Source organism: Excalfactoria chinensis, chromosome 3 (genome assembly GCF_039878825.1).
Source record: "Excalfactoria chinensis isolate bCotChi1 chromosome 3, bCotChi1.hap2, whole genome shotgun sequence".
Classification (NCBI taxonomy): Eukaryota; Metazoa; Chordata; class Aves; order Galliformes; family Phasianidae; genus Excalfactoria; species Excalfactoria chinensis.
The window spans coordinates 102,400,551-102,428,066 of NC_092827.1; the positions used below are offsets into that span (position 1 = coordinate 102,400,551).

At 35.7% G+C, this 27,516-nt stretch overlaps 1 protein-coding gene across 7 annotated transcripts in view; it reads left to right on the forward strand.

Moving 5' to 3' along the window:
• Nucleotides 1–27,516, forward strand: part of EML6 (EMAP like 6) — a 119,600-nt gene that overhangs the window by 38,795 nt on the left and 53,289 nt on the right. For 6 of the 7 annotated variants that reach the window (XR_011903259.1, XM_072333706.1, XM_072333708.1 and 3 more), the window contains 10 exons: nucleotides 2,928–3,026; nucleotides 5,218–5,286; nucleotides 7,454–7,639; nucleotides 9,260–9,395; nucleotides 13,414–13,615; nucleotides 19,971–20,108; nucleotides 22,311–22,567; nucleotides 25,149–25,361; nucleotides 26,236–26,403; nucleotides 27,165–27,271. Coding sequence is in view for 6 of the 7 variants with exons in the window: in XM_072333706.1 (XP_072189807.1) it covers nucleotides 2,928–3,026; nucleotides 5,218–5,286; nucleotides 7,454–7,639; nucleotides 9,260–9,395; nucleotides 13,414–13,615; nucleotides 19,971–20,108; nucleotides 22,311–22,567; nucleotides 25,149–25,361; nucleotides 26,236–26,403; nucleotides 27,165–27,271 (1,575 nt within the window). In the remaining variant the exon portion in view is untranslated. Of the gene's footprint in view, nucleotides 1–2,927; nucleotides 3,027–5,217; nucleotides 5,287–7,453; nucleotides 7,640–9,259; nucleotides 9,396–10,950; nucleotides 11,084–13,413; nucleotides 13,616–19,970; nucleotides 20,109–22,310; nucleotides 22,568–25,148; nucleotides 25,362–26,235; nucleotides 26,404–27,164; nucleotides 27,272–27,516 lie in introns of those variants that run through there. The other variant, XM_072333709.1, reaches the window with a different exon arrangement.

The window sequence follows — 27,516 nt, forward strand, 5'->3', positions numbered from 1 at the left end:
ACTTTCAATAAGGATTTGAAATATGAAGATGAATATATTTTAAGGAAATTTCATGTTAACATTCTCTGTAATTAATGTTGCATTTTAAAAGTACTGAAGGGAGTTCAGTTTCCAGCGGAGAGGTTGCTATTGAAAAATACACATTTTAGCTTGTGATTTTTAATTAATGGGAGATGACATTTGTTAGGAGGGAAGCTGTGTATTGTTCAAATGTTTAATGAAGAACTGTCAGTTTGCCTGTGATTAAAAATGTATTCTGTTGAACCAGGAATTAACTAGAGCGTTAGAGCACCAGCATCTGCCCTTCACAGAATTACCTATGAAGCTGATGTCTTTTTTATTAAACAATTTCTCTAGTGCTATACAATTCAATTTCTGTTCTAGGTTGTTTTCTAAGGACCTCTTTTGTAGGCTTTCTTTAAGGAGAGCATGTGTGCGTTTTTCAATTTGGCATTAGGTTGCAGTAGACTTCTTTAGCAAGATCTTCTAAATGTGTGTAGACTTAAAAATAATTGTTTAATTATATGCATGAGGTATTTGGCAGATATTTTCTTCTGGTGATTCCGTGAATTCTCTGAGCAGGATGCTCTCAAGTTCTATTCCAAAAAGAATACTAGAAGTAGAAGCGTTTTAACCTAAAAGGAAATTTGGCATTTATCACTCTTCTGCTAGCAGGAGACCTTCCTCAATAGACCTAATGGAAAAAGAAAGTATAAAACACTAGTTAATGTACTCTAGAATTGTCACTGTTCATCTACCCCACTAATGGTAATTTCTTGACTGGGAGATCAAGTAAGTACTGCCATGGTTTCCATGGAGAAGAGAACAGTATAAAAAAGGTGAGAAAATGTTGGAATCAGTGATGGTTCCATGAAAAAATATCTTGTGTTTTGATCAGTACATCCAACCTCCTGGGTAGATGGAGATTACTCAAGAGCAAATAAAACATATGCTACAATAATAGTCCTTTCTCTAATACATAAATGATTTGAGTCTGGTGACCAGTAGGAGCACTTTTGTTCTTACTTGTATTCTATTTTCCCTTCATTACCATAATGAAGTATGTTGGCCAAGGTTAAATGAACAGATTCAGTACCTACCTTTCCTGTTTCAATGACTTATAAGTGGGTAGATGGCAAACACATTTAGGTGAAATATATTATACTGAAATCTTCAGTACTTGGTGTCCTACAGGCGCTTCTGGTTGATTTTAACACAGATAGGTTTAACAGAGCCTCAGGATTTCTTTTTTTTTTTTTTTTTTTTGTCACTGAAAGACAATGTAAGAAGTAGTCTGGAAGAAAACATATGTATACTTTTTGTCATACTGCTTAGTATACTTTCTGGTGGGAATTGCTTGGTTTATGCATTACTCACTGTGCAGAATTCAGCCGTTACATGAGGTTGTAACGTATGTTGTGTCAGTTCCCAAGCAACCAAATGTAAAAGGGATCTATTCCCTTACTCTAAAATAAAACAACTGTAGCTATTATGAAGATAGCGCAGGGTGCACATGTACCTGCTGCCTTTAGCCTTTGGAAGTGTCTCGCTTAAGAAGGAAGATGTACACTGTGTTTTTGCTCTTGAAAATGGCATGAAAAGGCATGGAGTACCTTGTCTCTGATTTATTTTGCTACTGAATGAAACCTGGAACATTCTCTTTCTTTATGAATATTGATTTCACTCAGCTCTATGGTAATTGGTAGTCTTATAGCAATTGGTATTTTATCTAACAAAGTATTTTAGAGTTATTTTTGGTAAAACTGTTCTTGTTGTCTTTGCTGGTTCAATTCTTTTGTATTAGCTCCGAAATTTCCAGACCTTAAGCAGTTTACCTCCTGCAAAGTCAGACCAGAAATAACAGACATGCCATTGAAGGAAACATTCAGTACAGAAATTCAGTTTGCAAGTCATACTTAAAGCAGTACTTCAAGGAAAAATCTGGTTCATGTCAAATCTGAAACATTGGTCCATTTGGATCAGATGATTCATCTGCTTATCTTTGTCTTTGATGTCAAAATAAGGTTTCATTTATTACATGTTCTTGAAATGTAGGCTTTACTGTAACAGAGCAAAATGCTTAGGAGCTTCAGTTGGACTCTTAATAAGGGCAATGAGAAGAATAAGGGACATAACAGATGTGAATGTTACCAAGTTGTGTTACCAAGATAGGTGGTTGTTTCCCATGAAAAGTATCGCTCTCTGTCTCTTCCCACAGTGCAAGTTATTCAGGCACTTTCCCTTTACTAACATATGCTGGACATATCCATTATGTATCTCTGTCCAACATGTGTTACACATTTTATACAATTGCAGTACCTGTGGTACCAGTTTAGTCCTCATGTTGTAATAGATCACAACAGTCTCTGGTCCACCAGTCAAAGATTTCTCACCTAATAAGAAACTCTGATGGAAATCATGTAAAGTTGGACATAATGAGCACAGTCACTGGGAGATTATCTGATATACTGATTTATATCAGTAAACTTTATGTTTATGTTTATGTAACTGAATATCAGTTAACTTTATGTTATTGAAAGTGTATCCAGTTCAGATTCTAAGCCTCAACAAAAGAAACACAATGAACAAACAGGTATTTGGGGATAGTGAGAGCTTTTATTTACCATTCATTTTTACTATTAATAGATCAGAATGCCAGAGTGTAGTGCTTCTGATATGAGCATTTCAGTCCTTTTGTAATTATATTTGAGACATCAATAACCTGAAATTGAAACCTAACTCTTTAGAATAGATTAGGTGTTTCAGTGCTTTCTCCAGCGAGCAGATAATTAACACAAATATCTTGATGATGCCTGTAGCATTGTGGTTCAATCACAAGGCACATGTGGGAAGCTCTATTAGTACAGTACAGTAAACTGATTTTTGAGTTGATTAATGTTAACCAGATTACTATTGTTTTTCCTTAGCGTTTAGCTTCAGTGGGACTGGATGCCAAAAATACAGTGTGTATTTGGGACTGGAAGAGAGGAAAACTACTGGCAACAGCTACAGGCCATTCAGACAGGGTAAGTGTATTAAAAAAATACTTAATTTGTTGTTGTTGTTGATTTTTTTTTTTTTTTGTTTATAAAAGGTTGAAACAGAGGTAATTTTGATCATCCTGCCTAGCCTTTAAAATACTGAAAAAGGTATTTCTTCTCGTTATACCAGACAAAACACAAGGCATTGTGTTAGCACACGATGTGTTCTTGAGCTGGCTGTCTTGCCTAGGGAGGAAATACTTTGTAAGCACAGACTGATGAGGATAATTTCCATGATTTATAGCCCTTTATATGAGATGTGAAATGCTAGCTCAGTGGACAAAGATAATGCTCTTTCCAAATGCATCAAGAAGACATTTTATCTTGAGGGAAAGTGTAATTATTTCCTTTTCATTTTTGCTTCAGATGGTTACCTGCAGGTGAACTGTAGTTAGGGTAAATTTTTCTGTTATATCTTTTAACTTCAAGCAAAGAATCAGAATAACTTCAATAAATAAGAGAAATGAGCAGGTCTGAGTTTAAAATATTATTCAGGATTACAAAATGTTTAAACAAGTTTAGCATGAGCAAAATAACTCCCCACCATATAAGCATGCATACGTTAAGTTTTGGAAACATTCTGACAGCTTTATTCTTGAGCATATTATGGAATTATAACAAGTTAGAATGCTTTCATATTGAAATGTTAGAAATTTTTACTACCTATGGGGGAGGTATATGTGTACGTATAGTCTGTCTGCATATTATGTATCATCTGGATAAACTGTGGAATCATAGAAAGGTCTGTGTCTGAAGGGACTTAAAAACTCATCTAGTTCCAACCCGCTGCCATGGGCAGGAACACTTCACACTGGGCTGTACTGCTCAAATCCTCATCCAGCCCGGCCTTAAACATTTCCAGGGATGGGGCATTCACAGCTTCTCTGTGTCAGTACTCTACCACCCTCAGTCTGGTAGTTCATTCTTACTTAAAATATCCACCCCTCAACAGAATCTTAGTCTTTATTCGAATTTCTTCTTTCACTACCCATTTATGTCAGTGGAAGTTTTGCTACTATCTTGTGCTACCCACCTCACTAGGCACAAGATCAGATTTTGAATTAGCAGAAGACTCCAGGACAGGCAAGAAATACTAAAATCTTTGTCTCCTTAGACTTTGACAACCAGAAAAAGTGGATTTTGCATTGAAGAGGGAGTGGGAAAGAATACATACTTATTAACGCCACAAATTATATTGATTTAGTGTGCTGGAATCATACAGCACTTCTAAAATAAAATATCTTGTGTTTAACAAAATACAAGGTACTTGTACTACTGTAAGTGATGATTTCTTCAAGAAGACAAACATTTTGTAGGATGGCAACACTTTCTAGCATATAAAATGATGGGTTTGCTTAGGTAACTAAATAACTGTAGGGTGTTGGAAGTTTTGGGAAGATGTACATGTTAACAGCTGAAGAGCTGAAAGTTGCAGAAAGACCCATTGTCTTTCGCTATAGACATAGATCTCCTGCAGTAACTCATGATTGTGGTAACACCATTAGTTTTCAGCTTGGACTTTGAGAAGCTGAATGCCAGAGATGGAACAGTCTAAGAATGGCATGCTGATGAAAATCTGGGCTGAAATGGAAACTTCTTATTTCCAAGCTTCATGAAGTGGTTTTCATTTGGCATAATGTCCTAGTCATAGAGAGTCATTTTACTCTGTAAATTTTTTCTGATAAGGGGTGTAGGACCTGATGCTTATATTTTAATGCATGTTGTTATAAATTTAACAATAATCAACATGATTAATGCAGTTATTTCTGTAGATTAATTCAAATGAATGATACCTCATTTTGTCACTGGAGTTTTTGTGATCAGCTTAAATTACCTCCTGTACCTTTTATGTAAAATGATAAGCAAAGATAAATGCACCATTCTTTCATCCCTAAACTTCAGGAATATTGGCTCACCACGTGATTCCCATTTTATTTGAGACTGTTAATATTGTTTATTCAAGAATACCTCAGAGCTGGAATTGATTCCTAGTTTGAAGGCAGGAAAGAGGTGTCTCAACAGATCGGTGTGAGACGGCCTTAATCTTTATACAGAGAGCTCCAGTTTTACCTAAATATTTTGCTTTCATTTTTAGCAATACATTACAACGGAAATTATGCCTAAAAATTAGTAAAAGCAAACCAAGTCTATATCATCTTACTGTATTTCTTAACAGATATTTGATATTTCCTGGGATCAATATCAACCAAACAGAATTGTCAGCTGTGGAGTAAAACACATAAAGGTAAATATATTTTGTTGTTGTTATTTTTGTTTTTAAGTAATTAGCCATCGTGAAAAAAGATTGTCCTGTTAAATGATGAGGCTTTAAATGTAAGAGATTTTCCATTTTTCTTTTTTTAATCTGTGAACATTTCACCAAAATTTTTTGTTTAAAACCATTTAAGACATTAAGTGGTGACTAAGATGCAACTTTTTAAGCAAAGTATGAAGGTCATTTACTGTAATTTTCATCATTGTGTACTTCTAATTTTGGGGTTTTCTTCTCTCTGTCTGTGAAAGTCTTTAGTCATTTCTCTTGTTGAGTTTCACAAGGGGTCACTGGACTGGTGTAGGAGTAACTAAGAAGTGTGAATTGAATGAATTTCTGTTTGACTTATTGTGCTACCAGCAACTGTAGTGATGCTGTAGGAAGGTATGTAATACCTATGCAGATGAACAGATTATAACTCTGTTTGGCCTATCATGCTATTAGTTGTAGTGATACTGTAGGGAAGGTATGCAATGCCTGTGGAGATGAGCAGATTAAAGCTCTAGGATCTGACTATTTGATCCCTCTAATTCATCTTTTCCAGAGTTGACATTCCAACGCTTGTAAAAAATTCAGAGAGAAATTCTCTTTTGCTAACACTCCCTGCAATTTTCTTTTTTCCTCCAGTCTTATCAAACACATTCCTAACAGATGGTAATTATTTCACATGGCTGAGGTGGGAAGAGCTTTAACTTGAAGTTTAGGAAACCAGCTAATATCTCTAGTTCGGATTATTGAGAAGCTTTTGCCCTTGAAACCACCACTGCTTTCAAACTGTGGGTGGTTTTGGCAGAAGTGATACCATCTGTTATATTCTGCAAGCTGTTTTCCAAAACCTGTCTTTATTTGGCACCTGTGTTCTGTTTAAATTGACCATAATTTCCCCAAACGTGTCTAATACCAGCAAAGTATGCAGACGGATAGAGGCATGCCAAAAAAAGGGGAAAAAAAGAGGGAATGGGGGAGTGAGTTGGAACTGATTAGATATTCCCCTTCAGTGATGCTCAAGCAACACTCTATGTAGTTGTCGGTCATTATATGCCTGCAGAAAAATGATGAACAACTTGCAAAAAAGGATAAGAACAGCTCTAAAGCAATTGTAGCACTTTGAGAATAGGGACTAGAAGTTAAGAGTAATGCTGTTTCTTCCTTAGCATTTCAGTTCTGTTGGGTCTGCTGGGTAAGCAAAAGTTAAAAGCTGTGATAAGGCTTAAGAGCTAATCCTTCCATGCTCCACCTACTTTTTAATGCTGCCCTGCTCTCTTGACTTATGTTAAGAGGAAACAGAAAAAATTATTGAAATAGAAATAGAGAAAGATTTGAAATAAAATCCTGGATACAAAGATCTTCTGGAGTTCAGCTTTGTGGGAAATTTATGGGAACAAGAACAAAGAAAAAGACATGAAAATTGTTTATAACCACAGAAAAGATGCATATATGTGAAGTGAGATAAGCATTATGCTCCAGTATCAGACACTTCAGCATACCTGTCTAGTCTCTCAAAGTATGTCTTCATTGTGAAATGAACCCATTTCTGCTTGTGCTGCCTGGCCTGAGTATTTGAACACTTCTCGTACTCATCTATTTGTAATCCACTTTATAGTCCCCACGAGGTCTGATCCTTGAGCGGGAGCTGCATACGCACTAACTATCCCATCTCTTTGATAGAAATTATGTCTACTTAGAAAAAAAAGTTACACTCATTACTGATTCCAAAAGCAAAAAGTACAATTCCATGACTATGATTTTTCTAGCCCAGCCCTAAGGATGACCTTCTACTATGTTTGTGTTTGCTTTCTCCTTTCCTTTTCCTCAGTTAATCTTTGCACAGTGTTACTGTGTCTGTGTAAAAGTGAAGAAAGTCACTATTCCTCACCTAGAAAATCCCATTACTTCATACTCAGAGCAAGTTCAGTTTTGGGTGCAAGTGTCTGCAGTTCTCCATCAGATATCTGTAAATGTAGTTTTGAGATGCATATTTGTTTCAATGCATTGGGGAGAAGTGTTTATTCAGCTCATCCAGAAGCTTAACTGTTATTACTTCCCGACACAGTACAGATGTACATCTGTGAGATCTGCACATTAATATGAAAAAAAAATAATGCACAAATTCTTCCTAATAATGCCATTTACATTTCAGTTTTGGACACTGTGTGGAAATGCATTGACAGCAAAAAGAGGAATATTTGGTAAAACAGGAGATCTGCAAACTATCCTCTGTTTAGCATGTGCAAAAGAAGACATCACATACTCTGGTGCTTTAAATGGAGACATCTATGTTTGGAAAGGGCTAAACTTAGTTCGCACGATTCAAGGAGCACATAGTGTAAGTTGTATTTTTAACGTCTATTTCTGAAATGACTCTTTCATTGTCTTCAAAACTTTATTGAAGACCTTTTTTTTTCAGGTCAGAAGGGTGTTGGATGCAGTTCATCAGTTAAGACCTTATCTTTAACTGTGTACCTTGTTTATGTTTTGTCAGCAGATGCTACATGCTGGGCTGGTATTGACAGCACAGATATTGTTAGCACAGACTTAACCAAGCAGACTAAATCTAAAGTAAAGTTTCTAAATCTAAAGTTTCACAGATTATACCTTCAGGTATGACCAGTTTGAATAAGAATATTTTGTAACCAAATGATCTTATTTAAAATTAATTTTACCAGTAAAATTCTCAATGTCCAAGATTGATTCTTCATAGAAGGCTCCATGTAGGAGGGTCGTTTTAATCTGTGAGTGCACTCTGACCATATTCCAGAGGCAGTATACTCCTTTCGTAATAACACACCCTAATGTGGAGCCCTTAAAATTACAAAGAGAGAAGGGGTTTGTGCTGGATTTGTAACCACTTGAATTAACATTAAAAAATACACACCTCTGTTGCTGCACTAAAGGCACAGAAGGATTTCCATGTCGGCAAACACAGGGTGTTGGGTTTTTTTATCTCCCCAAATTCATTATATTGGCTGTGCATCAAGATTCATAGAAACTTTTCTAATTAGGAACGAGTGCCTGGTAGAGTAATTGATATTTACAGAAGTAATCCCTAATTTGTAAAAGTAGTCTGGCTGAGTCTGAGTCAGTGACACCTCTTACCTGCAGAACTACCATGTAATTGACAGGTTGTGATTTTGCACAACTGCAATAACATGGAAATCTCTGAGCTAAACAGTAACTGTCTGTAGTACACTTCCTTAAGTTTATATATGGATTCATTGGGGAAAAAAATAATCTGTCTTTCTACACAATATGTTCTGTTTCATTATTACACACAATGGAGTTTCTCCATGGCTAATTCATATTCTCCTGCCATTTTATAACCTCTTCGTAAAAATTCATTAATTAAGACATTGAATGAACTTGTCTTCCAACTGAGAGGTCTTCCTCATAATAGCATGTGTTCCATGAGCAATATAACACAGCACAGTCATCAATAATGAAGCATTTTCAAAAATGAAGTAATTCAATCTGCAATAGAACCTTTTCTTTCAACAAGGAGAATGAGTTGACAATCTTTCAGTTCCTATTAGATTCCAAATGATGTCTGCACTGAATTCATGAAATAATGTCTCTATCATCTCCGCACCTGTAAGAATATTTGTATGGCTTGTTTGCTTGTTTTTCTTTATTATGGGTAACTATTTATTTTAAGTGTTCTATTATTTGCTTAATAGTTCCTATGATAACATTAACTAATCCAAATTTAAATTTCTGCAAGTGGGCTGTATTACTATTATTTGTATGAAAACTTCCACATAAATCGCTTGAGGTGAGAGCACTTGAAATAAAAATGTACCTCTGTGTTTGCTGGCTTGCTTTCTAGATAGACAACACTATGATGCCTAGCAGTTTCTAGCCTTTAACAAGAGTCTTTTCAAAAATGTTTTCTTTGTATGTTCAAATAAGTTCTAAGGACTTTAAAACTGGTTATAATATTGATTAACAGGCTGGAATTTTTAGTATGTATGCTTGTGAGGAAGGTTTTGCCACTGGAGGGAGAGATGGTTGCATTCGGTTATGGGACACTGATTTCAAACCAATTACTAAAATTGACCTCAGGGAGACTGAGCAAGGATACAAAGGTAATGAGCTATTACTTTACTGGTTTTTCTTACATCTAAATAATTGTGACACAACTGTATTTGATGCATTGATGTCTGTGCATACTGCTGATTTTTTGCTTAATGGCTGCATTTACCTCTAAGGTCTGTGTTCCTTTTTTACTGAAAATGATGCAGCCTGATGAAGTTCTCCATTCATTATATAAATAGAGGGATGCTTAGGGTTACTGCTCCCCATGATGCAAATATGAGAAAATAAGTGAAAACTAGTTAATGGCAAAGACAAGTGAATTAAGCTAGTCAATCTTTAATTTATTACTTGCCAATTCATTTAATTATTTGAGATTTTTAGAACCTGATATTAAAAGATGCTGAGCATCTCGGTACTCCACATAGGTTGATTTGGAATGGTACCACTTGGCATATTTAATATAGAGGGTATTAAATCTTTGACCATCATTTTTACTGAAGCTAGTCATGCTTCCTGTGAATCATCACTTCACTTTGATTAGATTTTCAGTTTGCTTATGATCTCTATAGATTACAATGCATGATTTATGAAGAACTCAACCTTTTGGGAATTCTGCAACATCCATTTAGATTGAGAAGACTGCAGCCTGATTGCTGGCCCCAAGTAGACTTCTGGCAGGCAGTTCTACAATGATTAGCTTATAGTTTTAGACAATTTTCATATTAAATTTACTGTTGGAACACTTAGGCAACTAAGAAGGATAACATTTTTTTCCTCAATTATGTATGTTTTGGTCTGTGATTTAGTAACAAGCTTGTTGTGTTTATTTTTTCAACTTAATTAAACCAGATTGGCTAATGATTTTAATTCTTGTAAAATACAACATCAAGGCTCATCCAACAAGCTAAATACTTTGAACACTCAGTGAGCATTGCCTCATCAGTTTGTCTTACTTATAGATGTGTAGTGCAGTCAACACACCCGAGGGACAAGATGCCATCCAGAGAGACTTAGACAGGCTCAAACAGTGGGCCCAGGAGAATCTCATGAGGTTCAGTAAATCCAAATGCAAAGTCTTGCTCCTGGTTTGTGGCAACTCCCATTATCAATACAAGCTGAGGGACAAAAGGATAGAGCACAGCTCTGCTAAAACGAAATTGGGGTTACTGGTGGATGGCAGCTGCACATGAGACAGCCCTGTGTCCTCACAGCCCAGGAAGCCAGCCATATTCTGGGCTGCATCAAAAGCAGCATGACCAGCAGGGCAAGGGCGGTGATGAGCCTTATAGAGAGTGTTCAGAGAAGGATCACAAGAATGAGGACAGCATGAGAAAGTTGGGGCTGTTCAACCTGAAGAAGAGAAGGCCTCAGATCTAATGCAGAACTATTAGAAAGAAAGGGACCAGCATGATCTGTTGTGACAGGACAAGGGTAAATGGTTTCAAAGTAAAACAAGGGAGAAGTTTTTTTTCTGTAGGGGTGGTTACGCATGGAAACAGGTTACCTAGTGATGCTGTGGATTCATGGTCTCCAGAGACGTTCATAGTCTGTTTGGATGGGGCTCTGGGTAACCTGACCTATCTGTAAATATCCCCGTTCATTGCAGGGGTGTTGGATTTGGTGGCTTTTAAGGGTCTCTTCCAAGAAAACAGCTGACTTCAGTTACTTTCTGTTGACTACAGCTAACAGAACTTCTGTGGAAAATTTTAATTTCAAACTGGTAACATTTTACAAATGAGTAAGTATTCAGATATTCAGAGGAGTGGTCTAATCCTAACATGTTGTCTGCAGAAAGCATCTGACAGCAGCTAGCTGCCCTTCTGCAGGTTACCTGCACAGGGATTTTGCTCTTGATGGAAGTTAAGTTCAATCAAGTACGAACTTAGTGAAGGAAAATTTCCATTAGACATTCTGTTGAATGATTCTAAATGGATGACACCATTTCTGCTCTCTGCTAAATGAAAGCAAAGACAGAATTCTTAGATGAGAGCAGCAAAGCAGGACCAGGCACCATAACAGCAGTTACATGCCTGAGTCACAGTCAGTAGAGGATTTTGTTATGTTCTTGCATGGCAAAAATAATAAAAATACACATTTTTAGAAAGTGAATTGTTGCTATTTTGTATTTATTTTATATGGGTTAAAACGTTTTTAAAAAAATCAGTAATTCTTTAAAACACTGTCTAAATCTTGTCTTGAAAGCATTAAAATCTTCCTGGTTTATCTTTGTTTGTCAAAACACTGTCTGCATTAATGGCAAGAAACTGACTCAAGCAAGCCTGGAAAATTTTACAGAGCTTAGCAAAAAATGGCGTGCCCATGAGCATAATCATTTAGACACAGTAAAAAAATACTGTGATTTGTATATGAAGTGTTGTTTGACTTCTGGTCCTGCTGTAACTATAAAAAAAATCAGGTCCTTGGGGATGACTTCAGGTCATAAAACCCAAGGGTGTACTTACTTCCTTGTCAACATCTTTTTCCTTTTTCCTATGCTCTGGGCTTTCTCTCTCTATTCGGTGTGATACAAATCATGCCTGCTATGCTTCTGTTGTGCCTCTGAACTTTTCTGCTGTTTCTGTCCTGTATGCCATCCACTGATGATCACTTCCATTTAGTTCTTGTTACTAAGACTGTAAAAAAATTGTGTTATTTTCTGTTATCACAGTGGCTGGTTTAAGTGTATATGTAACTTGAAGCAATAGTGGTAGACTAATTGTTTACCAGTGACCTCTTGTTCTCTTTTTTCTTTAACAAAAGCCATTTACAAAGACTTCAGTGATCAAACTTAAAACTCCTTTCTCGGCTGGTAGGAAGATTTTTGTTTTGCATATCTGCATTCATTGTTCATTCTGTACTGAAGTGTAAATACTTTTAAAGTAAGATGCATCGCCAGTAGCTATCTGATTACAGAGTTGGCATTTATTTATTAAATACACGTGTATATCAGTAAAAATTCTGAGAATAGATGATCTTTCCTCATGTGCAGAAAACATTACCTTTCCTCCATGAAAAGTTGTAATCAGTATTCTAAAACTTAACACCAATTTGCCACTTCCAAAGTTCATTCCTTCTGTGGCATTTGCTGTTTATCAAGAGGACTTGAGTCAAAAGTTCATTAGAAATTCTCAGAATTAAAAGGTGCTGGAGCTGGACAAGACAATAAACAAAAGCTGAATTTGCCCTTCTAAAAAGATGGCACAAAATACTTGCAGTATATTTTATTTATATGTCTGGTGGTTAATTGCATCGTGTATTCCATTATAAAAGGTATTAAAATCACAATGTGTTTGACCTTGACTACATGGTGAATAAATTTTTGATTCATTCACATCTCATAGAATCTGGACCCATTATTGAAACTTCAGTATTTCCTATTTTCATGTAATCCATTGAACAGAAGATACAAATCCTGCAAACAGCCAAGCAGCAAGTGCTGTCAGTTCATTAATCTTTTGGTTTAAAGTATTCAGCTAGGGTACCGAAACCAAATTCAGGTCTTAGAGACACTGAACGACTTTACTTTTTGAGTGTTCTTCCTGAATGTTTACTACCAGATTTCCCTACTTTAAAAGCTTATTTATTTATTTATTTATTTATTTATTTATTGTTAACAGTCAGTTTGGATACAAATAGGGAAGGGAGATTATTTGTAATTTAAGATCATCATTAAACTTTTATTCACTGACTTATTTAGACATGCAAAAATGTAAAGTACTGAAAAAACAATAGATCTTCAGAAGCAGGAGTCTTACCTATTCTAAAATGTTTGTCTTTAAATCATGTCTTATTTTTATTTAAATTCTCAAGATGTAAGCAAAGCAGAATATGATCCCTTGACAGACTGACAGCAGGGATGTTGAGACAGCATTTTCCCAGAATTGAACTCTCTCTTTCTGTGTAATGGAGGTAACAGAACTGCTTTGAGATTCGAACAACTGTGATGTAAGGCTTGTTTTGAAAATGTGATGATTTTGGTAAATCAGCTCTTGAAGTCTTAGTGATCTTCACTGTACTGTCATTTTGTCTTGTTGTTGCCATTAATCTGAAATTATTCTGTCCCATCAGGTTTGTCCATCCGAAGTGTCTGTTGGAAAGCAGACAGACTTTTAGCAGGGACACAGGACAGTGAAATATTTGAGGTGCTAGTAAGAGAAAGAGATAAACCCATGCTGATTATGCAGGGTCATTGTGAAGGGGAGCTGTGGGCCCTGACAGTCCATCCGAAGAAGCCTTTAGCAGTCACAGGCAGTGATGATCGATCTGTACGGTATGGCTAGATCTTGTGTTTTTTTAATATATTTAATCACGTACATATCATTTTAATCCAGTTTCAATTTGATGTATTTGTAAATGATTTATATTTTTGCCTCATGTTAAGAGTCCCATAAGGCAACATTCCCCTCCCGCCCCCCGCTTTCTTTTTCATTAGCAGCTTTTCTTTCTCTTTTTCAACCCTTATATGTGGCTTCACACATCGTGTAAAAGTAATCAGAACTTGTGTTCAGATACACGTTTAGCACATGCTGGAGTACTCTGCTTTAAGTACTTATTACTGTTCTGAACAACAGTTTTAATTCTAAATCTGACAGTTACCTCCTGCTTCTCATCAGTTAGTACCATGCAAGCATTGAAAATCCTGAACACCTTTGAACCAGGTTTTACACAGCAGGTGTCTGAGTCAGCCATGAGTGTTTAGAAGATTTAATCTAAACCCAATTAAATTAAAATCCTGCATTTTAATTTAATTTTTTAATCCCAGAGGCTGGATTACTCTGATGAAAAACATCTTTCAGGTGTTCACTTGTAGCAGGTGCACCTCAAGTCTTGGATAGCAGTGATTTGAAACTTTGTACACATATTGGTTTTGGTAAAGTCAAAGGTGTTTCTTCTCCCTGTTGAGTTTGACCAATTGAGAAACTGATGAAAAACCTATGTGTTTTTTGTACTCTTAGTAAAACTTAATGTATAGCATGGAAGTTAAGCTGTGATGCTAGCCAACTAGCAATCCCAAACCCACACAGCTGCTTTCTGTTATCTCATCTGGACATAAGCAGTACCCACTGTGACTAATTACTTACCTGAGATTAAAGAGAGTCAGCAAAACTTCTCTCAGCCTTCTGTTTTCCATACAGGGAAAGATATCTATCAAAACTGGATTGACTTTTAGGAAACCAGACTTTATTATGGTGGTTTCCTGAGACTTTCCTCAAATCTTTGTTTTCTTAGTCCCTGAAGACCTACTGTGCACACTGTACAGTTCACAGCAGTGTGGTTTCTCAAGTTCTGTTTTTCCAGGGGTTTCTCCTGACCTCACAGTCCTGATTTCTAACCTTTCCATTCTCCAGCCCTACATCAAATAGGTAATAACTGACTTTCATCTTACATGGACAGTTTGGTCACATATTTTCAGATCAACCCTTGGATGTTACCAATCATTTTCAGTTTTGATGGACTACTAGTCAAGTTATTTCAGAAACATAACAGTGGATTCTACCATTTGGACTTGCTTCAGTTTTCTGTCATACAGAGAGCTTCAAATTTATGCTCCTTCAAATCTGCCATTCTGGATTCACATTTGCCTTGAAGCTTGATGGTCAGCTGGAGTTTCATTTTCTTTCCTTTGCTTTCTACATTTTTACTTGTATGGCTTCCTATTCCTGCCATTCCTTGAAACCAACAAAACTCTTCTCAGCCACTACGATCATCACATTATCTGCACATTTCCTACATGTTAGCATTATTTCAGTTTGTAAAATGCAGGAATGGTCTCTTCTGCTTGGAATTTTCTGCACAGTTTTATTAAGGCCAGCAAAAATAGACACTGCCTGTATTCTGGTGGAATGTGAGCCTGTTCCCAAACAAGAGCTGCGATGCTGAGATTAGTGTAGTGCTGATCTCATGCTGAGATTATGGACTTATCTTGGACTCATATCTTGACTTAGCTTGGTAGTACTACTGTGATATGAAGCTGGATAATGTGTTGTAGTGTACATGAGACAAACTTGTGCCCATCTATGAAAGGCTGTTAAGGCATGTTCTCTGTGCACAAAATCTTGTTGAGTGGTGCTCTTATGATTATTACTGCTGTTCTACTGCTGCCTTTGAACATAATCATTCTTAAAATGTGAATTTACTAACACCGCAGGTAGTCTTCTGCACTTCTGTACATTCATTTAGGTCTTTAGGCTTTAGAGAATGAGGGATTTGAATTCTAGCTCAGGCAGAGATACTTTTTTTTTTAGTGTGCTAATGCTGCATGTGATTCCAGAGAAATATAAAAATTCTTGTGTTTTTAGTGACACAAAACATGCACAAAAGGCTTTTTCCTATTTTTTTTTTTTCATTATAGCTTTTGATCTGCAGGTCTTAGCCACAAAAACAAAGACAAAACAAAACAAAAAACAAAACAAAACAAAATAATAATTTTGGAACAGAAAGATAATTCTACTGGTAAAAAGATTTTCTTCAATGGAAGGAGATTATCAGTCCCAAACAATAAAAAACAATTGTGGTAGGGAAATTAAGCATCTTGTGCTTGTTTACCTAGAAAGTTCATGCATTCCTAGCAATGTCAGGTGAGTTTTAGTAATGATTTTGCATTGACAGGAGTATTTCTATATTGCCTTTTCCTTTATTGCATTATTTTCCTATTAGTGGAATAGAATATAGATCTAAATTATCTAGTAGGCTAGATTATGTTGTCATGTCTAAGTGATGTGTTTGAATGAAAAAGACTTCTGCATGGTGAAGAGAAATTTCTCTCTAGATTTTCCCTAGCACAGCTGAGGGAAGACTAGCCAGATACAGGATTTCTACACTTAAAGCATCAATGTCCTGTCAATTAGGAATGCTGCTTGCTTCATCATTCTTATGGAACCAGGAAAAAGCATCAGTCTCATCTGAATATTAATGGAGGCATAAAGAATGATTACAATTGTTCAGTGCAGTTAATGTATGTCTTTTTATAACACAGCAGCATAATGTTTAGCTGCAGGACCACAAGTAGCTGATGTTCTGGCAGAACATCTCTGCTCTGCTGCCTGTCTTTCTTGAATGATCTATTCCTGCATTTATAGAAAGATTGATGCAGAGTCTTATTTTTATACAAATTATTTTGATTGTATATGTCTCTGATTTATTTATTTATTTATTAGAGCAGTGTTTTTCTGCCAGCATTAAAATTTCTGCTATCAGTACTGGCTGTTTCTGAAGACAAAGTTGCTAGTAAGCCCCTTGAAAGGCTCACCAATAAACAACAAACTCGTGTGACAGGTATGTGACAGAAAGTAATGGAATATTGACTAATGAAGTGTTTCATGAGCCTATTGGAGCTTCTGAAACTCAGACATTTAAACAAATGCAGAGGAAAGTTACTGAGCAATGGTGAAAACACATCTTTGACTTCTTGGAAAACAGGAGCAACTTTTATACAGAAGTGGTTTATTTTTTCAGCTCTTTCGAAAACAAAGTGCAGAAGGATTATGCCAGAAAATATTACCTTCCTTAATTTCATACACAAATCCAGGCTTTTCATCTCTGAGTTGTGCATACAAATGCTTGCATGTGTACAAAATTATTATTTTAAAAATGAAAAGGTAGTATCTGGAATTATCCTCACATTAAAGTTTGGAGTTTTGATTGCTTGTTATTAAGAAAATTGAATTATTCATCTTGCACTGCCATGAATTGCAATTATGTTTCTAATGTAAGTGATTCATGTGGAGGCAAGTTTCAGAGGCACCCTGTCCTGGTGTTTCTGTTGCAGACTTTACTATTTTCTTACTGGTTTTGTTCTCCCTTGTATGGCTCCTAAGAATTTTGCATCTGATTCCTGCTGCTGTTTTGTCTTTGAAAACAGTTCTTGCATTCCACATCTATTTTTCACCAGGAACTTGTACTTGCTATTCTTTCACAGAGGCACTTTTTCAAGTTCTTTCTCATCCTTGAATTCTCTCAGAAAGCTGGCACCATTCAGGGGCATTTAATTCTGGATCTACCCTAACAACATTAACTAGATAAGTCCCAAAGAGTTTCTGACTGAAAAGAAATGCTGAGTTGACAGGTACCATCCTTTCTCAAAACAGGTAGTCAAATGCTGTATTTCTACAAAATTTATCAAACTCAATCACTTTTCTCTCCTTCTACTCACACTTCGAGGCTGCATCTAAATGCCACTGCTGGTGCAATCATAAGCTTCCTTCTTTTTGAACTATATTCATGTTCTGTTTATCCTACTTGTTTTGGTTCCAACATGATTCTTCAACATAAATTTTTCCCCTTCTTTGATGTTTATCCTAGTGGTGCATTTTTGGAAGCAACGCTATCCCTTCCCAGCCTTTGTTTCACCAAGGTTTAGAAGTTAAACTCTTATAGTCTTCTTCAGTGTGATACAGCCTAGATTCTCTTGATCATCCTAATAATCCTTCACTGCATCTGTTCCTGCTTTTGTTCAAAGTTCTTGGAAGACTTTGTAACGAACATGTTAAATGAAATGACTGTGTGTTGTGTGCTATGTTTTTTTATACCTGGAATAGCACCCAGGACACATTTTAGAATCCAACTTCCTTTTCCCTGTCTGTAACTCACTCGTGGATCATAGTCATTCTGTACTTGAAAGAAGAGTGTGACATCTTTCTTCTTTTTGCTAGTTCCCCTTCTTTCAAGTTTATGGCACAATTTTAGAATGTGATTCTCTACAAATATGGATTTTAGTTCAGTTTCATTCCATGTCTGTTTCATCATCAAGAATCCTCTGTTTCTACAAATATGATAAATCCATCTCTGGGTTCACAGTGCCTCCCAGCTTGCTGTCCATAGCAAACTTCATTAGCATTCTCATCTTTTATGTCAGTGTCTTTAGAGAAAGTACTGAATGTTAATATTCCAAAGCTTGAAATCTCAGTAGAATCCTCCATCCAGCTAATTGTTTCTTTCTGTAAAGTTTGCATAAAACTTTATCCAGTAACATGTACAGCTTTTGTGTAAGTTCTCATTTTCTTGAGTTTGGCCAAGAATTCAAATATTTTACTTAATATTTCATTGTGTGCCTCCGGTGGCGCAGTGGTAGAATTGCTGCTTGCAACACCAGAGGCTCGGGGTTCGAATCTCCCCTGTGGTGCAAGTGGCAGAAATGCTGCTCTGCTACACAGAAGGGCTCGAATCCTGGGAGTTGGACTCGATGATCTCTAAGGTCCCTTCCAACTCGCACGATACTATGATACTATGATATGATATGATACTATATTAGTTCTATGACACTGTCCTCAAAATAGTGGTATTTCTAACTAGTATTTCTGGGTATTGCTGACTTAGATTATCTACTGCAAAAGAAAGTTTATACATTTTCTTCCACATTTTATTATTATTTACTTTTTTTTTTTTTTTTCCCCTAAATATTAGATCTCAAAATACTGAGATCTGATGAACTAGGTTGTAGGTATCTAGGAAACTCCCTCCATTCTTTCAAAAAATATAGGTAATAGTGTTTGAATTTCCCCATCTTACAGAATAACATATTTATTGATTCCTTTTATTTAAAGTATTGTAAATCAGCAAATGAACTTGCAGTGTTGTTTACTACCTAGATTGCAAGTAATGTCTCCTATTTATTTTCACGTAAACTATGACAGCTATGAAGAGCACAACAGCACTACTTGATTGAGCAAACTCTTAACTACAGGACAGTGTTTTTCAACATAATCACCAACATTAGCTGTGCATTTTCACCATGACTGCATGCCATGCTTCTGCATGGCAGTCTAGAACATGGCTTGTTTTTCATGTTGCTGTCACAACTGTCACCACTGCTGACATCTGCTGTTCAGTCTCCATAAATGTTAAGCAAGCATCAGTGAAGGTCAGCGGGTGTCATTTTTTCTGTGTGGAGGAATTCATTCACATCTTTGCTTCCTACACAATGGTGTCAGACACCATTTTCTCACGCAGCCCCACTGCTGCCCAATAATGCCACCGGAATTGGCAGAAACCTCTACTGCCGTACTACCAATGACTACCTCTGAGCTTGTGAGCCTACGTAGTAAGACAGGAGGTATTACTTTCAGAGCAGACCTTTTAGTTTACTCAGTGTTAAAAAAGAACCATTTCCCCGTGATTGGAATGTTTATGCTCTGACTATTACTTTCACTTCCAGCAAAACTTTCACCCTATTGACACCATCTGTGTAGAGGAAATTACATTTACTCTTCAGGTGTCACGGATGTGTTCAGGTCTGAGCTGCCATTTCTACCAGAACTGGGGGTAGTAAGGACTCATTACTTTTAGAGAAATCTGAATCTGGGATTTCACTTGATGTGAAAGAGATTCAGGAAAGTCTGCCTCCATATATTGAATCAGGCAGTCAGTATCTTTCTTTTCCAAATTTGATAAGCAGTTATAAGATTTTAAAAACTGCTTTGCTGTAAGTCTCTTGGCTCATGTCAGTGAAAATATCCTTGTTCCATAGTTGGAAAGGAGCTCAGTGCATTATAGAATCTTAGTATAAGGTGTGTATGCAAATGGGGCATTACCAATTCAGTTAGACCTTTCATTTTCACACCTGATAATATTGAAATACGGTGGAGTTAGGAAGAAGTTGCTACTGCTTTCAATTTCCTTTGATGCAGGCTATGGAGTCTTGCTGACCATGCCTTGATTGCTCGTTGTAATATGGAAGAAGCAGTGCGGAGTGTGTCATTCAGTCCTGATGGGTCGCAGTTGGCACTTGGTATGAAAGATGGCTCCTTCATTGTTCTTAGAGTAAGGTAAGATGATAAAATATGGCATTAATTCCTCATGTCGGGTTTTCTTTTTTGTTTTTCGTTTTTTTTTCTAAGTAACTCAAAACAATTTTATAAAGCCATTTATTCCTATTCATCAGAAAATGAAAGTGAACAGGAGAGTAAAAATTGACCATATCCTTCCATAATATTACTTGCTGCAGTTTGGCAGTGAGAAGCAAAACTATACTTTATTCAAGTCATAAGATCACCTCACAGTAACAAGACTGATAAAGTTTATTTATTCTGAAATTATTCAGATATTTAGTGAAATGTGTGTAACAGCAATAACACAGTTTTGGGAGGAATCTCATTGATCATATTTCTGCCACATACAAGAACAGGCAGTATCAAAATTATCAGTGATTTGGCATTTGCTAACCATTTGCAAATTTTCCATTTTTTAATAGATGACAAGCATATTTTGCATGAATGCATCTTATCCAGTAGGCATTTTCTGTCTGGAGTAGTACATGGAAGATACATATAGACAGATAAAACATGAAAATGGCTGTGGAGTGAAATATCTAGTCAATAAAAATAGTGTGAGTTCATAACACCATAAGCTATTCTAACTGATACTTGAAAGAGTTTACTACTTTCTTAATATTACTCCTTTTTTTTTTTTTTTTTTGTGAGTTTTAGTAAATTCAAAAAACTAATTTAAAAAACATTGAACGTCTAGATTATAAGAGAGAAAAGCATGGAATTCATGGAATATTTTTTGTTCTGAATCATATATACTCAGTGACATTGATTTTTCTCATTTTCTTCTGAGTTCTTGGCCATGGGAGATCCTTCTTTGTAGCAGTATTTCCCACTATGGAATAGTAATATTGCAGGTTTTCAGAAAGAAGGTAGAGCTAACAGATTTTGTTTGTTTCTTTTTGTTTTAGCCAAAATGTATCTAAAAGAAAAAAAAATGGCTGTGAGTAAATAAGTATTTTTCCAGCTAATTTTCTCCTGTCATTGACATTTTGGAGCTCCACCATTTTAAAGGCAATTTCTAAAGAAAATATATTTTATCTTTTTTTTTTTTTTTTTTTTAAGAATTATGATCATCATTAATCTTTCAATTCATTCCAGTCTCCCAAGAGCCCCTATCTGTCTTCATTAATGGATGATTCTGTATTACAGCTCTATGAATCTGAATTTTTAAGAAACTTTAAGAAAATTCACTGTTTCTTAAACGGATTTGAGCCTTTCCATAAATTTGATGCTTCTAGCAGGAATTGAGGCAGAAATTGGGCAAAGTGTTTAAGAAGAGTAAAATGGAAAATAACCAAGGCATGACATTTGAAGCAGACTGTTCCTCAAAAATTTGCCCTACAACCCAAATGTGTGATCTGGAATGAGTTATCTTCATAAATCCAAAATTTATGGCAGTAGGACAATGTTCATCATTCAGTCAACTCAGGGGAAGATGTGTATTTCAGTTTAGTACTAATTTATTCTTCATATCCAAAGAGTTTTGGAAGCCTCCTTGCAAATACTTTGTCTGCTTTCATGAGAATTGCAGATTGGGATTCCTTGTAGGGTCTCTATTTCCACAGAAATTGGGTTTGTATCAAATATAATTTGCATAGAGAAGAGTTTTTCAGAAGATGAGACTGCATAGCATTCTTTATTTTTTAATAATTTGTAATTATTATTATTTCTTCAAAGCTTCATGCAAGGAATCATCACTTGTCTGATTTTTAGGTCTTCTGGGTCCCCAAATACTGTAGCTAGCTGGTCATAGCATGGGGGAGTAATCATATCTAGTTTTACCAGTTTAATTTGTAGCCACTAATCTGTTAGTCTGTCTCCCCAGAAGAGTCGGTGTGGAGAAATGGGTGTCTCCCAAAGACAATTCTAATATGTTCTTGTGAGATATGATAATCACTCCTTAATGGAAGTCTTTTTCAACTTACTGTTAAAAAAAAAACAAACAACAAAAAACCACAATTGGTCTAGTTGAGACTACACCACTTCCAGAGCTAAAATTAGGAGATTGGAATGAAAAGTGTCATTTACAGGTTGTTTCTATTTTTCGCTTTAAATATGTGCTTGTAGCCCATGAACAGAGTAGGAGCTTATTTTGTGAAATCTATTTCTCTTGTGCAAGTTATCTATCACTTGTCTTAAATACTTATAGGCTGCATGTTCAAAAGTTTACGGTCACATTTTCACTATTGGTTTTTGCAGAGACATGACAGAAGTAGTTCATATTAAAGACCGAAAAGAAGTAATCCATGAAATGAAATTCTCACCCGATGGCTCTTACCTTGCTGTGGGTTCTAATGATGGCCCTGTGGATATCTATGCAGTTGCTCAGCGATACAAAAAAATAGGAGAATGCAACAAATCTTCTAGTTTTATTACTCATATTGACTGGTCTGTGGATAGTAAATTCCTGCAAACCAATGATGGCGCAGGAGAGAGACTGTTCTACAAAATGCCATGTAAGTTTACAAATATGAACACGGATTGAACAAATAAACTTCTGTGTTGATCTGAAGTAAACAATACAAATACCATCTATACAGTGCATTTGCAAGCAGATTTTTGTGACTGGGGCTTACAGAATATTACAGTTCATTTTTTTACACCCATTATTACCAGTGTATACCCACCTTCAGGTTTGTTTAAGTAAAAGCTGTCTCTCCATTTATATTTAGACAAATTGTATACTTTTATGTTGCAAACTTTTACAGGTTGACTCACTTAAGAACTAAATTTTGTTTCACAGGTAACTACTAAAGCACTTCATTCCCTGTTGCATTTCCGTCATGATGAATGATTTCGTTATTAGTGATTGAAATGTTTTAATGAATTTAATTAGTAAAAACAGAAAAACCTATTTCAGTGTTAAAACTTGTTTAGTAGAAACTATATTCAAACTGTCACTGCTAAACTTTTGCAGAGTAATTGAATACCCCAACAGCCCTTATCCATGCATGGATCATACCAGGGTGCATGCAACAGAAGTCCAGAATGCAGTTGGTAAGAGCTGTGACTGAAATAGCACAGCCCAATCTGCAGGAAATGACTGGAAAGTGTTTAAATAAATAAAAGATGCCACAGTGTGATATCATCCGTGTTAATTCAGTACCTTTCCTGTTCTTGCAATAAAGCTTAAAATTGTAAGAAATACTAACAGTTTGTGATGGCAGTTCAAAATGGGCTTGGAATCAAAGTAGAAAATTCACATTTAGTCATGGGGAAAGATTTATATTCATCTCACCAAAGTAAATAAATGAACAAATCAATTTGTACTAAATGTTTAATTGTCTTTTCTAAATTTTCTTAGGGACCTCAGCTGTATCAATGTGTATGCCCTGTCATTATGCTTACAGTTTAACTTGTCACCTCTGAGGATGATTGTCCTGTAAAAATATTTTTTTTATTCATCCGTTAGGGTATAATTGATTTATTCTAGCTTGTAATTTAAAGTGCTTTCTGATATTCAGAAGGAATAGTCAGAGAACAGAAGAGAACTTTTGGGTAAGATTTTGTTCTCACTTGAGTTAGTATGGCAACATTCTTACTGCGGGGAATCTAGGCTGTATTTTTATTAACCAAATTTATCTGGAGGTTAATTATGAACTCAGCTGACTGTGGCTGTATCATCCTTCTTTGAAAGGTAACTGCTCCTGGCTCTGAGCAAATACTCGGTTTCGGTCAAAATCTGAATTTTTACTGACCCCAGGAGAAATATCTTTATCAAAAGTAATGCAAGAGAGTTTTAAGCCTTTTTTTTTTTGTATTTACAGTGATAATTTAAACGTGAACAGTTTTAGTTCAGTTGAATTCACTTAAAGTTTTCAAACTCATATTTTCCCTTTACCTTCTTCTCTTCAGCACACATGAATAAATGCAGAATACATGGACTTTAAGAAATTATGATGGCTTCGGTGACTATTAATGAGTAGTGCATAGATAAACCCCCAGGCATATCAAATTAATCCAATCCATCACATATGAGAATCTTTAGCTTTAGGTTAAAAAGCCTGGGGTAGTCTAACCAAGAAATCCACTGAGCTGTACATTTCTGATAGCTTTGTATCATTCTAGGATGAAAGCTAAAGAAGTTCTCTATTTTTAGCAGTTATGAAAACAAACAAACAAAAATACAATTAATTTCAATTGTGGCTTGTACATTTTCTTTGGCCTAGCTATTTAAGCTAGACTCTAGCTTGAACCTAACACCTGACCCCATTCAAATTGCACAGCAGTTCAGTTTAATTTCGAAGTGAAATGTCAGTTTCTTTTTAGTTGACATCTCTTGAAATACTTAAAATTTGCCTCTGCGTTCAATTATGTTTGTCCTATAGAGCCACTTTGATTGATAGTTCCAACATTTTCCATAATGTTTTTCTTGGAAAGTCTTTTGTTCTAAACACGATACTATGGTCAGTATCTGTCCTTTGTTGCTGGTATATTAATATTGCTAATAATATTTTTGTCATGAAGCAAATCATGTACATAAAATGTTCATCACCAGTTACATTCATCTTCCTAGCATGCACAGAACATGAAAAATAGATACTTACTCAAGCAAGTAAGATTTATCACAAAGTCAGACAATATCCAGTAAACTACAAAGCACTCTGTAAATGAAAAGTACCACAGAGCGATTCATTGAGTAAATATAAGAAGTTCAGTGACATTATATGATTAAGGCAAACAGTTGCTACGTATCTTCCACACGTAGGAACACAAACACATGCTTTGTATTGAAGGCATTTCTTTGGTAGAAGTGATGTGGAATGATTGCATTTTTACTCTTTTATATGTTCTTAGCATGTTTGTGTGCATCTGCATTAGAACATGTAAGATATGTGATGTCCTCAAATGCCACAAATATAAAACTATACTTGTTTAAAGAAAGCTGTGAGTCTTTTCAATTTATTGAGGTTAATGTCTGATCCCAAGAAGAATATAAAGGTAAATGCGATGGGGGAAAAAAAAAAAAAAAAAAAAAAAAAAAAAAAAAAAGGAGTTTTATTGAAAAACAAACAATATTCACTTGTGTATTTTCAGCTGGTAAGCATATAACTAACAAAGATGAGATCAAAGGAATTCATTGGGCCTCGTGGACCTGTGTGATAGGATCTGAAGTAAATGGTATTTGGCCAAAGTACACAAATGTGACAGATGTCAACTCTGTGGATGGTAATTACAACGGCTCAGTGCTAGTGACCGGGGATGATTTTGGATTGGTTAAGTTATTCAGATTTCCATGCCTAAGGAAAGGTAAGACAGTATTTTGCATTTCTGAAGAACATAATGTTTTTTTAGTTCCACAGTAGTTTATTTTATGATAATGGCTGGCATTAGATTCGGGTGTATAATTCAGATTTCAATGTGAACAACTCACAATTAGTTTTGTTGGACAGAATGAAGGGATTTTAACTTTTGTATTTAACAGTTTCCTGCCAATGTATTTGTTTGTAAACCTCTGAGAACATACAGTTTAACCATGTAAATATTCTGATACTACCTTGTCATCCAAATTTATGACAGTAACAGTTTCACAAACCTCAGCAGGGTTTTGCTGTCTATTCATATGTGTCAGTGTAGCTCTGGGTGAATTATTTCTGTTTGCAGTAGACTGTAATTTATTTATTTTTTAACATAGGTTTTTTTCCTTGGTATCTACACTGTACTACATATAAAGTAAACACAGCTGAAAGTAATGACCTTTTCACTTTCCATTATCATCCATGTTTATGTTGCAATAAGTATATTTTCTGATGCTGCACTTGAATTATTGTGTATTAGCATGTGTATAATTCACATGAGCATTAATGGCTGTAAGTATAAAAAACTAACCCTATCTGAACAGATATATGTCAGTTTAGATACAGATACTTCCTGCCAAGGTTTAATTATTGTTCTGAAAACCGAAGTAAAAAATGTATTTCTTGAGGTATTTTATGCCATTTGTTTTCCGATAATTATTAGTAGTATCAGAAAATCAAATCAGGCATTTAAGTATTTTTGTAACTTTCATTTCTGTTTCCCAGAAGAAATTAGAGCCTGTTTCTGTTAAAAGTCTAACTTCACTAGCTATTGTAGTTGATTTTCTTTATTCTTCTATATGAGCAGTTCTATTTTTGCCTTTTAGGAGCTAAATTTAGAAAATACGTTGGCCATTCAGCACATGTAACCAATGTCCGATGGTCCCATGATTTTCAGTGGGTTTTAAGTACAGGAGGTGCTGATCACTCTGTTTTTCAGTGGCAATTTATTCCAGAAGGGATAACAAATGGCATCCTCGAAACAGCTCCACAAGGTAAAAATGATGTTTTCTGAATTATTTGTTGAATAAAAACAACAGGGAATGCAGCAATGATGAAACAGCTTTTACTGAATTGAGAAAATAGTTTTATTTTCATTCCTTGGAATGCTGTACACTTAAAAGCCACATAAACTTCAAATGTCAGTGACTGAAAATTTTCTTACCTTTGATAAAAGGGCAAAAAATCAGTCAGTACCTGCAGAATTGGCAAAATGATTTGTTATAGCAAATGTTCTTTGTCGCCTCCCGATCCAGCGACAAATACAAGGCTGCCATGTGAAACTACCATGCCTCTGCGCACGGGGAACAGATAGGACTCACATACAATGCGTAATGCCGAAAGTACAAATTTAATGCCTCGCAACAAACCCTATATAGTGCTACAGGTGACCGCCCCTGTCAGACACTCGTGACCTCCCTGACTCTACCCCTGGTGCACGCAAGCACCACCTATCCATTACCCAACATTCTTAAACACAGATGGTGATCACACTGGAATTTCTTATTTACCATCTTCATATGTTCCCTCCAAAACCTGTTAAGAAGGCATAACTATTTAGTTATTCTCTTCCCCTCTGCCACCATCCCAGGCACTGAGAAAGGAGAAACAGAAATTAAACCTGACACATTCAGTCACCTCATATGATACTTACAATCTGCTTTTGATTCCAAAGTTGTTGAGTACTAATAAACTGTAATAAAATTGTATTTCCTTGTAATTAGATGTTTGCTATATATTGATTATTTTTATGCAGAAGGTGGCATTGATTCATACAGTGAAGAATCAGATTCAGATTTATCTGATGTGCCAGAGTTAGATTCTGACATTGAGCAAGAAGCTCAAATCAACTATGATCGTCAGGTGAGTCAAAATAAATGCACTGTGCCAATTATCTGACAAGTTATCATATGTTTATAGTAAGGATAAGTAAAATAGGTTTCCAGCTAGTTCATCAGCCTGCTCTAAGAAGATTATTTTGACAGTGTTCAACTGATTACGCAACCAATATACATAAAAACAGAATTTACTTTAGCTGCAGATGAGAATTTACAAGGGCTTAAGCATATTTATATATACAGTATATACTGAAATAAGGAATATAGCTT